This window comes from Lupinus angustifolius, chromosome LG20 (genome assembly GCF_001865875.1).
Source record: "Lupinus angustifolius cultivar Tanjil chromosome LG20, LupAngTanjil_v1.0, whole genome shotgun sequence".
NCBI classification, from domain to species: domain Eukaryota; kingdom Viridiplantae; phylum Streptophyta; class Magnoliopsida; order Fabales; family Fabaceae; genus Lupinus; species Lupinus angustifolius.
In genome coordinates this window covers 12,410,582-12,423,659 of record NC_032028.1, presented here as the reverse complement: position 1 = coordinate 12,423,659, position 13,078 = coordinate 12,410,582, and the positions used below count along the sequence as shown (strand labels likewise).

At 34.7% G+C, this 13,078-nt stretch overlaps 2 protein-coding genes across 3 annotated transcripts; both read right to left on the bottom strand.

Moving 5' to 3' along the window:
- Positions 610–5,830, bottom strand: LOC109336663 (eukaryotic translation initiation factor 3 subunit C-like). The gene is made up of 4 exons (XM_019573400.1): positions 5,727–5,830; positions 5,074–5,141; positions 3,169–4,968; positions 610–1,829 (listed from the first exon to the last, which is right to left on the bottom strand). Exons 2-4 carry the CDS (start codon positions 5,095–5,097, stop codon positions 861–863), a joined length of 2,793 nt encoding a protein of 930 aa, XP_019428945.1. The 5' UTR covers positions 5,098–5,141; positions 5,727–5,830; the 3' UTR covers positions 610–860.
- On the bottom strand, positions 9,255–12,823 carry LOC109335071 (DNA-directed RNA polymerases II, IV and V subunit 8B-like). Of its 2 annotated transcripts, none has more exons than XM_019571126.1 (5): positions 12,702–12,823; positions 12,507–12,601; positions 11,275–11,435; positions 9,907–9,995; positions 9,255–9,534 (listed from the first exon to the last, which is right to left on the bottom strand). In XM_019571126.1, exons 2-5 carry the CDS (start codon positions 12,580–12,582, stop codon positions 9,423–9,425), a joined length of 438 nt encoding a protein of 145 aa, XP_019426671.1. In that variant the 5' UTR covers positions 12,583–12,601; positions 12,702–12,823; the 3' UTR covers positions 9,255–9,422. The 2 variants fall into 2 exon arrangements, with proteins under 2 accessions (XP_019426671.1, XP_019426672.1); XM_019571127.1 differs by having other exon boundaries at positions 12,507–12,593; positions 12,702–12,817.

The following is a 13,078-nucleotide window of genomic DNA, read 5'->3' as shown; positions in this document are numbered from 1 at the left end:
TATTTAGTTTATTCTCTTGATATTTTATCATTCAACATTTTTCTTATAATTATACAATAAAATTGTATCTTAAAATCTAGTATCACTTTTTTATCACATATAATACTAAAAGCAATTCTTTAATTTAATGACTCCGCTCAAATTTTATAATTTACATAACTCTACATTTCCCCATCACTTTTATAACCAATCGTAATTCTAGATAGAAGTTGGAGGTAATGTTAGGGAGCCTAAAAAAACTTTGTTGGGTATGAGGAAAAAGGCACAATTTCCTAAAATTACAATGATGTATAATATTTATATATTATTAATACAAAGATTTATAAGAGATGATTAGTACATCATCTACCATTCTTTTATATTACTTTTTTTGAAGAATCAATAATAATTAAATAATAATTAAATATTTATAGTAGATTATGATGACAATGTACCAGAGCATAATGAATAACACTCATTTTAGAACTAAATAGACTTAAATATTCAATAACTTATTTTTGTTAATCCAACAATAGCAGTAGCAAGGTAGCATAAGGAATAACACTCATTGTGTGACACCATATCTTAAATCAGAAATTCTACAGGGAGATGAATAAATAACAGAAGATAAGAACAATGACAAATACCCTGATGCCAAAACAGGAACTACGGATACAATTCGAGAATGAGCAAAAACAAGTCAAAACAATAAAAACAAGCACCAAATATTTTCTTATTGCAACTTAAGATGAAATGCATAAGAAAATACGTCAAAATTTAATAAAATAAAAACAAGAAAAATTATTGAGAACTTGTTCTAGTGCCTTAGTCATTTATCAAAACTGAGCTATGGAGACAATTTTAAAAGCTAAAAAATTTCTTCAAGCCCGAACTCCCTTTAGACTAACCATGCGAGTAGAAGCATCCACCTGGGATCCTCTCGGTGCTGATCCACTATGAGCAGACCTCTGATAACCTGCACCCGTTACTCGTCCGGTTCGGTCCCTTGAATAGCCACTCCCAGCAGCTTGGCCAAATGCTGATTGCCTCCCACGACCAGTATTATATCCTCCACGACCACTACCTCCTCCTTGCCTTTGCTGAGAAAAGGACAACTCTTGCCACCTACCACCTGAAGTGGCAGCTCCACCGGCAGCAGCAGCATAGTCCTGGTTATCGCGTCGCCTTAGAGGCAGATCCAATCCACCACCGCCTATCCTTGCCTCAGTTGCTCTTTCATTACTCTCAGAAAGGATAGATAATTTCTCTGTTAACTGGAATGCCAAACCCTGCAGCCTTGAGTGCTCAACATCCTGGAAAATAATGCACCCAGTTGGCTGGTCCCAGCTTGCATGAAGCTCCTCGTTGATCATCATTCGACTAACAATACTATGAGTGCGAGAAACAGAGAGATCGAACATTTTTGTGAGCTGATCCAGGCTCAAAGAATCATAAGATGATGAGAATGTAAAGAGGTATGTTCTCAGTGCCTCCTCCTTGATTTGGTCCTTCAGCATTCCAAGTGCAGCATCACGGTTCCTAACGAATTTCCATACACCAAGAGACTGAATGATATCAAAAGCCTTGTTGAAGTTTCCCTTGGTAAGAACTATCGTGGCAGCCATGACATGATCTCTGACATTTTCAGGTGGACCAGTGAAAGTTTGTTTCTCATTAACCTCAAGCAAACGACGGAAAGTCTTGCTGATGACCTTGCGCTTTGCATCATGGACATTGGCAGCCATGTTAGGGACTTCCAGCAACATAGCACAAATAAGATGCACTGCCTCTAGGAGCTCAAGGTTTATGTGCATATGATATGGCATTTGACGCCTCCTTTCCAACCTTTCCTGTACAAGGATTACAAACACTGAGGAAATCCTCAAAATACTAAACCAAATGCAAATACTAGCCCTGAAGGAACCATGAATTAAAAAGAATACAGATTTGTCATCTGCAGAATTTTCATCATGCAAACCAAGACAGCACTAACAGAGTATATGTCATAAGTTTGTGAAGACTAAATGAAAGTCAAAAAGAAATTATGTAGATACAGCAAGAGATCAAGGCCAATACTGGCAATACACTTTGCACTGATGACATTGTTTTCCATGTTTGGGTATTAGATGGAATAAATTGATGATAACAGTAAAAAGTCATTAAATATTTCTACCCTTATCATCAAACTCAACCATACACTGATATGATATAGTACACGTACACTGATACGCACACAAAGCAACAAATATTCTTTAGTCATGTTAACCAGTGCCCTTAGGGTACTGATTAAGGAGTCAATTAAAGGAAACTTTTCATTGGGAAGCTAAGTGCATAGTTTGTCAATGTTTTAAATACACTGCTTCCCCTTGGAAACTTACTCTTTTTAATTCCTCAACAAGGACATTCTCCATATAACCATATTCTTTTTAACAGTGAAGCAATCATTAGTCACTAATTGGTGACAATCTGAATCTGATAGAATCACTCAAGTATTAGAAATGGCACAACTGTTAGATTACTTGATATTACTCTCAATCCCCTTCAGCATGTGTAAGAAATGTTCCTTACACTAACAGAGTACAAGCCAAATCTAGTTGACAAGCTACAGAAACACAAGTCATGGACAAGAGCAAGCATTGTTTAATGTTTTCCCACCCACAATCAAATTTGTTACTTATTTGCAACCACACAACTTCTCGCATTGAGCGGTCACTTGTCTCACACCCATAGCTTCTTATAGCTTAAAACATTTTAAAATAAATTTGTTTCACCTTACTATGCCTCAAGGAATCACATGTCTCAAACTGATAGCTCCTTTTTTTTCCGACTAACTGTTTTCACAGCTTCACATTATTCAGTTCTCTTAAGTTCTGCATTAGATTCTTGATATGACATCTTTGTTCTTTCTAGGAAAGAAATGGTAATTGCAATGCATGTATACATATGAGACATGCAGATTCATAACACCAATTTCCTGCAAATTTAATGTCTTGAAAAAAGATGACATAGGATTCCTATACGCTTTGTTATGCTTTTAACAATACATATCCTATACGCACATGCACATATTCAAGCATTGTTCAACTGCTCCAGTTAGTCTTAATAAAACATACTAAACACTTGATTAAGATCAGCACTTAAAATATCATCCATGAGATTTAAAACAATTATAAAAAGGGGAATCCATACCTGTTCAGGGGTCTTCTCATAGAAACGACTTTGTGACACACCTTGAGCAAGTAATTCCCTCACCCTGCCACCAGAATAAAGTTCAGAGAGACAGCCATGTGACTCAGAAATCAATCCAACCCGAAAAGCACATAGACCCAGCTGAGCCATAGTCCTGTTAAAAAGTATTTGTGTTGAAATGTCCATTTGTTGAACACTGTCCTGCAAATGGCTCATAAGCAGCAGATCACGTGCTACTGAGAACTCATCGAGCAGAGCATGATGATTTATATCACAAAGCATTGCACGTGCTTTAGTGCGCTCATCTCCGTATTTATATATTAGGGATACCAATATATCCATTAGGGCCCTGCTATTCTCCGGAAAAGTGGGGTTCCTAGGAACAACCTCAGGAGTAACAACAAATGCAGTAGGTGTCCTTGTTTCTTCAAATCCTTTAGACTCCTCACTAGCATCCCCTCCAATACCCCCATCTTCAGTCAGCTCAGCCAACTTTCTCATGGCATCGTAAACCTCCTGCGGTTTGTAGTAAATGAGTTCCACTCGCCTCAAAGCTACCTTAGAAGCTGCTTTCATATCCCCAACCCTTGCCAGATATTCCTGGACATTCTGAGCAAGAACAAGAAATGTGGGTTCATCCCTCAGTCTCTCAACATACTCAGAAGTATGAGGATCTATGCACTGAAGGCTCTTGAAAAACTCAGTATCTATTCTTTCTAAGAATGCAACTAAGTTACCCCAAATGTGAATGGGTCCATTATAGCCCACCCCCTTCTGAGTTTCATTCTCATCTGGCTCCACTGAATCATCAACAACTATGTTTGGGTACTGCACTAGAATATCAAGAATGACTAGCATGTTCTGTAAGCATTTTTTCCACACTTTAATTGGCATATGCCCACTAAGACCTGGATTAACATCAAACTGAGCAGAAACTAGACTAAAAAGAATTTCCAGTTTCTGTGCAGGTGTTTTAGCAACTTTTGTTAGGAAGGTAAGCTGCTCAACCTGTTCAAACCTTCCAGTTCCCTTCTTACCCCTAGCTGCCACAACCTCTTTGAACTTTTTGTTAACTATATCCCAAGTGATCTCACTTGGGTCTTTCATAAATTGCCTATCCAAAAGCCTGTCTTTCTTGCTAAGCTTTTGGTCCCATGGTGTTTCATTGGGATCTTGCTTCTCGTCGTCATAGCGAGAACCTTCAGAATCTGATAGTGCTTCTTTCTTTTTTAGCTGTTCTGGTTCAATAATCTCGTCATCAGTTTCATACTCTTCCTCTGTCTCCTCTTCATCTTTTTCCCCCTCACTCTCGGGATTCTCCCTAAATTTATTAATCAAATCCTCATACTGCTTATTATTCTTCTTCAATTTCTGCTTCATTGAGTTTAAGGCTTTAGCATTGCTGCTACTCATTTTCTTTTTGGCATCCTTATTTGCCAAAGCCTGAGCTAAGAAATCCTCCAACATTACAAGTGCCTTTATATAAAGAGTGGGCACCTTTGCAGATTCAATAACACGCATGACTTTCTCAAGTTGCTTGTTGATCTTGTCAAAGCTCTCCTGTAAACTTACCCAGTCATTAATCTTCATGGCATTCTTCATCTGATCAACAGTCGATGACATCTCATCAAAACGTTTGTCTTTTGCTGACCTGACAGTACGCTTTTGGCCATCTGAGTCATCACTATCGCTGCCATTATCCATGTATTTGCTTGCAACGGCTTGACTAGCAGATTCACCCGCTGTTGCCACAACCTCCTCATCATAGTCACTCTCCTCCTCCTCAGAATCACTACCACCCTGTCATTGAAAAATAAAATGTTTAAACATAATACAGCAACATTTACTTCAACCAAATGGAAAAAAGATTCACATTAATGAGACACTAAAATAAGTTAAAAAGACCTGAGTCCAAAATCTTGAAGCCATCTTTTGTCAGAAGTTCAAAGCAGTGGATAACTAAGATCAAGAATCTGCAATGAAGATAACAAAATGTCCGCTAAGTGCAGGCACACAGACAACCCAAAAACAAGTATTAAACATACAAAAACAATGCCAGTGCACATAAACCATATTATAGCAGTATCATTTCAGATTAAAAAGGTGGAATACATAGTAAAATTTAATCACTACAAACAAATTGTGTGTGCCCCACTCTTAAAATTATAAAAAAAACACATCAATAATATTTCATATATCAATCCAAAAATAACAACAACAACAACAACAAATCCTTTTCATACTGGGCAGGATGGTCGGCTAGATGGATCAAACAACATCATAATGTCCGATTAATCTAACAATATATCAGACCAAATGAAACCATACATTGTTGAAAATATCTAAAGAAAAAGCAAAACATAAACATTAATTCATTTACATAATTCACTGATTCAAAATCATAGAAGCAGTTATATTATAACATCATCATCAAGAATTCACCATAGACAAGTCTGAAAAATGATATGATTTTTGAACCGAGCGGATCAAACAAAACTAGTATGTCTCATAAATCTAATCTAAACTAGTAACGAAAAGAGATGAAAAATGTAAGTTACCAAGGCGCGTGGAGGTTGAGGCTGAAGCTCTCTTCGATGGACTGGGAGAGCGATGACGTGTTAGGTTACCCCGATTGCTCGCTATTTCCTAATGGTGTGGGCCTTGCTTTGTATCTTTACGCGATGTTGTAAATGCAGAGCCCGGACGTCAATCAGAAGAGTTCTCTTATTAGGTTTAATTGATTTAAAAAGTTAAAACTTTCTGTCGAACCGGATGATTTAACATATAATTAATCATTTTTATAAACAAATATATAATTATATATAAATGTAAAATTTTATATAATTAATAATTAGGTATAATTATATTGAAATTATTATTTTTTTAGATTTGAGTAGTGTTCAATTTTTAAAAAAATTAACTAAACTGTTCAGTTTATTTCCCGGTTAACCGGATTTAAAATAGTCGGATTGACCAGAACTACTAACCAGAGTTATTTTCAAGTCCAGTTAATAGTCAAACCGGTTGAACTACCTAGTACCATCCCGTTTTTACACGACTACATCTTACAACATAAAAGCCATAAACTAATTATTTATAAAATCATTGTAACGTTCATGTTTAAGATTTATAGTTTACACATAATCATTAACGAATTTGAACTTTCTAGATAAGTTTTTAATATTCTTAACCCCAAGGTTATTTTAGTAGATAGATTAAAATAGGGTTATCCTCCTAGCCAAACCCTCACAACTCAATCATTCTATAAATTTATCTGCCTCTAGAAAAAACACAAACCCCCACTCCTCCCTTGGCTAGTTTCCTTCACACCAGTGTCCGGTCCAAGCACCACTATCTTCCTTATGATGCATCGTCAATTTCAGACAGTCTCAAGTCATTTCGTCTTTCTATCATTCACTCCCAAACCCCTCTCTACTATGCTAGGGTGAGTAGGACTCGATCCTACCCGACCCTACCCGCTCACCAGGTATATCCTGTTCATAATTGAGTCTGAATAGGGTTGTGTCTCGACAGGCCTAAGGTTGGGTTCAGGTTCAAAAATTAGATTCAATCAATATTTAAGGTCGAGTAGGGGATAAACGTGACCTAACCATATTGTTTCATGTCATTCACCCATCATGTTTGTGTGTCTCTATTCAATTTTGTACAAAATAATGATACCTCTTTAATAGAAAATATAATTGATTCTCTAATTTTTTATGATATATTCATAACAATATATATACATATATCATTTATACGTTAAATTACATATTAATAATAATAAGTAATAATGAAAAAGCTTTATCTAAAATATGTATACACATATTTAATCGAGTTTATGGTTGAGTGTAGGTTCAAAGATTGACCTAATCATCATTTAGGGTCAGGTTATTTTTTGCTCTAGGATCTAAGTTCAAAAACTCATCCGAACAACATTTAAAATCGAATAAGGAGAAGTAGTTACACAACCCAACCTAGCCATGTTCACTCCTACCCTACGCTGTCCCCAGTCTCTGCCAACACCACATTGAACTTTGATCCTAAGTAAGGGGATATAAAAAAAGACTAATCTAATTTAATAATCTATAAATTTTGAGAATCAAAGATGTGACAAGCAACAAATTTTTATGTTTCCAAGTTCATCGGAACTTAATAATCTCGATCAGTGTTCAATATTTTCAAAATCCAAATTGAGATATTTTTCATCAAACAAATACATAAGTTTCTTATTTCAAAGGCGAGTTTGGTCACATCATTAATATACATATTATATATGGAGAATAAAATATCTCCTCCTATAAGGAGATAACTATCTCTTCTAACTATTAAAATTATAATATATGTTTTATTTTCTTTTTTAGTTTTTGAGTATATTTTTGTAGAAAATGGTTGAATATAATACATATCATAATTTTAGTAGATGAATGAAATAACTTATTCTAGATATTTTATCCTTTTATATATAATTCAAATATAATAGTATTTTATAAAGGGAATAAAGTATAATATCCTCGAAGGAGATATATTATCTTTTTCAGACGCTTAAATCATAATATGTGTAATGTTTAATTTTTCTACAAAAGCACTAGTAAGGAATGAGATTATGCTTGTATTTTTATTCCCTTTAAGACATTATGTATTTATTATTATTTTATTAGATTTGTATCTCGAACCCAAAACTTTTTAAAATAAAAATAAATAATATATATATCAAATTTTATTGGTTGAAGGAGATAATTTATCTTTTAGTATGAAGAAATATTTTATTATCTAATCTATTTGAATAGTGAGAGTATAGTGAGCAATATAGCTCTTTCCAAGTATTTAATGAATATTCTTTCATATATTATTTAATTATTTTCTAATTAAACATTTTTCTATCATAACAATTGCCGGAGCTCTATATATTATTTGTTTGGAAAAAAATTGGTTGGTACAAAAAAACTATCTTAGTCTCTTTCTATCAGAAAACTGATGCACAAAAAATTAAAGACGAAACCTTAAATTAACCTCTATAATCAAATTTATCCAAAACTAAAATGTGATTCCTTCTCCCATACTTCTTTCTCTCTGCCTTAGTAAGATAATTGTTAATACTTGAACTAGAAGAGGTTTTGCATTATCTTTAGCTAGTTTAACTCATTAAACTATATGATTGGAGAAAGATACCATATATAATTAATAATTATTTTATATTATATAAATTTTTGTATAATTCGTAATTATGTATAATTATATTGAAATAATATATCTTCATCTTATTTTGGACTAAAATAAAATAAATCGTTAAAGTAATATTTCTTTTTATTTTATTTTAAGTAAATCGTCCAGTTCACTTCCCGTGTTAGTACAATTTAACTAGGTTTAACATTGCCAGGTCAAATTTTTCCCAATTCAAAGCAGTCTAACTCCTCATAGATTAATATACAAACCAAAGATATTTTTAAGTCCGATCAGCAGTCAAACCACCCAATCCCATTCTCATAATATTGCTTGTTACCCACTATAATTTTTAGGTTATCATTTTCACAAACTTATCCTAAATTGTTATTATAAAACATTTTCATTTGAATTTGCTATATAGGAAGATCCAGATCCATAAATCCTGCTCTAGACCAAAAAGAATTCCAAAGATTACATCGTGCCAAGCAAAAATTACTATCTAGATTACCCTTTTTTCTTCTAGAAATTTAATTAAAAAACTTTTTAAGATGTCAAGTCTGGAGTTATGATTCCGAAGCTAATCTTAGAAGATTCAAAAGCTGTTTCTCCAGAAAAAAGTAGTTCGGACATGAATCATATATCCTAAGCTGAATCATATATATTCTAAGCTGAATCATATATCCCAATCCAACATGAGTTGAGGGTAATGGTTTATGACTTTACCTTTTCAATTCCATTAGTTGGGCTATATTACATGGGGGAGGTTAAATATAGTCCTCACAAGCAAATAAACTATTTCAAGATTTGAACTTATAAACCTTCAGGTTACACGGAGTTTGCCTTATGTGCTGAAGTTCGCCGTCCATTTGCTCAAAATTTCATCAAGCTTAGGTAATTAGCAAAGATACACAACAGGACAATGAGTATAATCAAAAGTACCAAATATTTAGTTTTGAAACATCCGGTCCAAAAGACCCGCATTACTAAAGATGACTGGCTAACAAATTTACTCAAACATGAAGTCAGGAACAGCTTCTGCTTGGCTGCTACATCAAAGTTTCACATTCTAATTGTTCTTTCCATTAATTTTAGACTTTCCTCATCAGAAGAAACAACTTCTGATCAAGCTCAAACTTGTTACAATGAGAGGGATCTCCCTTCAGCAGCATCAGAAGTCCACCAAATGAAATATTTATCTCCCTGCAATTTAAAGAGAACAAATCATGTGACTAATAAGGAATGAAACTGTAAAATACACTACAATATTAAACTATAGTCTAATGATCACATTCATCCACAACCAAGGGAGCTGCTAATCAGAATCGTCCACTAAATGACACTAAAGAGCTACATGATCTCATGAAAACAACATAAGCTAATTGATGACAATCTAAATATATTTATTCATGCATGGTCATTATCATTTCAAAATAAATCCAGATCCAAAGGCAGAAGAGTTCATAGTAACTATCCTCTAAATGGATAATCAACAAAACATGCATACTATATAGAAACTATTTTAATTATTAACAGTGATTCCTGTCTGATTCTCAAAACTGGAAATAGACATACGCTTTTTCACGCCCTGAGCCATCTGTTATCCTGTAGAGCTTCCCATACATGACATATTCAAAATTGTCAGCCAGTGATTGTCGATTACCCTGAAAAAAGAGTACAAATTAACAAAAAAATGGACAGAGAACTGCTATTCTAAATTAATTTACTATCACACTACTATAACAAAATATGGCATCTATGCTGCAGCAGCATTACTTTATACTCTACTTGTGTCTTACTTTATTCCTGAGGGGTGGGATTTGTTTTTAACAAGGATATAAATAGCTCTAAAGGTTGAAAAGGGGGTTGATCAGCTGTTTTTAAAAAAATAATCAAACAATCTTCTCATCTATTTTCCCCGATTGTTCACCAAATGTAGCCCTGTTTGGGCTGGGTTTATAACTCTTTGACCCATCCTTCTATCCTATATTTCTTGGTCTCGGGCACTTATTGCAGGATTTAAATGAGCCAATAAAAACTTAGCTACTTATAAAAACTGATATCAAGCACTTTGCAATAGCTGCCCTCTATTATTCAAGCAAATCCAACAAGCAAAAGGTATGAATTAACTCAGCAGTCAAGGTTTGGCAAGCAATAGCTATTGATTTTTGATTTGATTTATGACAGTAAATTTTCAAAACCAATCATACGCTGCATTGGAGATTCTAAAAATCTGAAACTCCTAATGATAATGATCATTGGCCATCTTAAAAAAGAAAAGAAGGGTTTTCCCCAATACTAGTCATCCATGATTGGCTTTCTATGTTGAATGAATACGGGTATGGTACCAGTACCCGGTATGGATACAGGCACGGGGTACGACATTTTAAAAAAATATAGGGTACGAGTACGAGTACACCAATATAAATTAATATATATATATATATATATATATATATAAGAAAGGTACAAAGGATCAATGTTTGCAGTAGCAAAGAATGCAAGAGTCTAAAGATGAGAGATTGAGATGCAAAACCAGCTGGGATACAAGGATGATAGACTCAATACGTGACTTGGATTCAGTATTATGATATTGCTAAGAAGAACAAAAAGGAAAAATCATAAGCTTCCAGCACAATATGACGTAGTTTTGGAACAATTCACATCAAAGGAGTACCCATGCGTCGGTACCTGGTACGTACCCGATAAGGAATTAAGGATACATCACCATCTTTGAAGTACTCATTCCACATAGTTGGCCTTTATTCTTTAATATTGAAAACTATCAATGCAGCTCTCAGAAGACTAAGCTACTTCATATTTCTGGGTGAGTTTTTGTTGGGAGGGAGCCCAGAAAATATGTATCGGAAACTTGTACAATGATTCACATGATAATTACAATAATCCTCTGTAGCCAAAAGATTAAGAGCAACCACAAATTACCTGTTGAATATAATAGCCAGTGTCGGGCGTCCCATCCGGATTAAGAGTTGCAACCAATGAAAGAGCAAATTTCTGACCCACCTTTAATGGATATAACTCAGAATTGATGTCTAGGTGCATAAACATGTCGAACCTTTCACTTCTTGCTTCAATGCGAGTAACTTCAATGGCATGCCGAAGCATTAGAAGTAAGACAGAGAGAACAAAGTTTAATCTCTTTAATAAGAGCAAGTAAAAAGGACAACTTACAAGCACCAAATATTACAAGTAACAAGTACCAAATATGACAGGTACCAAAATAGTGGAATACATATAAAAATAGCTTGATTCAGAAGAAACACAAGAATCAACTACATGGTAAACAAAAGTTCTAGGAAAAACACTGAATATGTAAGCAATGTATGGACCCGGGTTTCCAATGGCACGTAACAGAGCCACTAATGTGTGGTTGTGTCCACAAACACACTTGCCTCACAAAGGTTTTTTGTGTAGCACCTGTCACGGCTGCTATCACCGCCTGTCAGAGACACTATCACAGTCATTGCAACTGTGATCGGTTTCCCTCACTTATTTCTTACAAATTTACCCTCAATTAAAATAAAGAAAGTTATGTTTTACACTCTTTTACAAAGAAGGGTGTCACATCCACAAGGCTCTCACCTAGTGGGGTTAGAGAATGGTAGATGTAAGCCTATGACTTCCTGGTCACAAGGCAAAAAACCTTACCGTTGCATCGAGGCTCACCCTCTAAAAGGCTCCCCGCTCCCCAATACACAAGGATTTCACCTAGTAGGGTATGACAAGTAGATGTACACACCTTACCCAAGTGGAGAGGCTGTGTTTTTTGGGATTTGAACCTGTGACCTTTTGGTCACTAAGACATAACCTTACTGTTGCGACTCGCCTTCTTTACTGGTGATGATAAATGTATACAGCCTTACCTCGTAAGCAGACAGTCCAGACAGTCCGTTCCCCTCTACGTATCCAAAACAAATGTTTTTTTTTTATCATCGCAATTTTACTCTTACTTACTGGCTCTTCCATTGACTAAGAAACCCTTCCTCCTCGCACAATTTTACATTTATGATTTTTTATTATCACAAAGGGATTAACCCTAGAAGACAACGATGATGATGACAACATACACTTCTTTTGTTAGTCATGATCAATAAAGTACAGCAAGTATGCATATAGAGAGAGTTGAATAATAAAGGAAAGAAAGAAAATAAAACCTTTATCAAATAATTTTTTGTCATCGGGGTTTAATTTTTCGACTCTGAAGATGTCGTCAAAGAGAGCGTCCTGCATTCTCACTGAAGCTGAACAACTGGGTAAAGGATAAGTATTAATTAAAGTAGATAGTATTAGAAGAAGATTATAAGAGGAAGAGAGGGAAGCTATGCAAATGAGGTATGTTAGTCGAGAACCTGAATGATATTCTGTAATTCTGAGCTTGACGGCCTTTGACTGTGACTATGTGAGTGAGATAATTGGGATTTCAGAATTTTGAGGAACCTCAAGCCCATTGGGAATAACATTCTCTTAGCCCATTGGGAACAACATTCTCTTAGCCCATTAATGGTTTGGGCCTTAGAATAGTAAGTAAATACTCAACTTTAAATTTCCCTACATTGTCTCTAAAAAATCTAAAAATTCAAACTAGTGTAGTTCAAATAGTCTTTGATATAGACTAAACACTAAAGTATCATATATAATAGTCATAAGGAATGTTAAAAAATTAATTTGACCTTGCCATCTTTGAAGACCATTTTGAGTTTTCTGATTTTTCAAAAATTAAATTGGT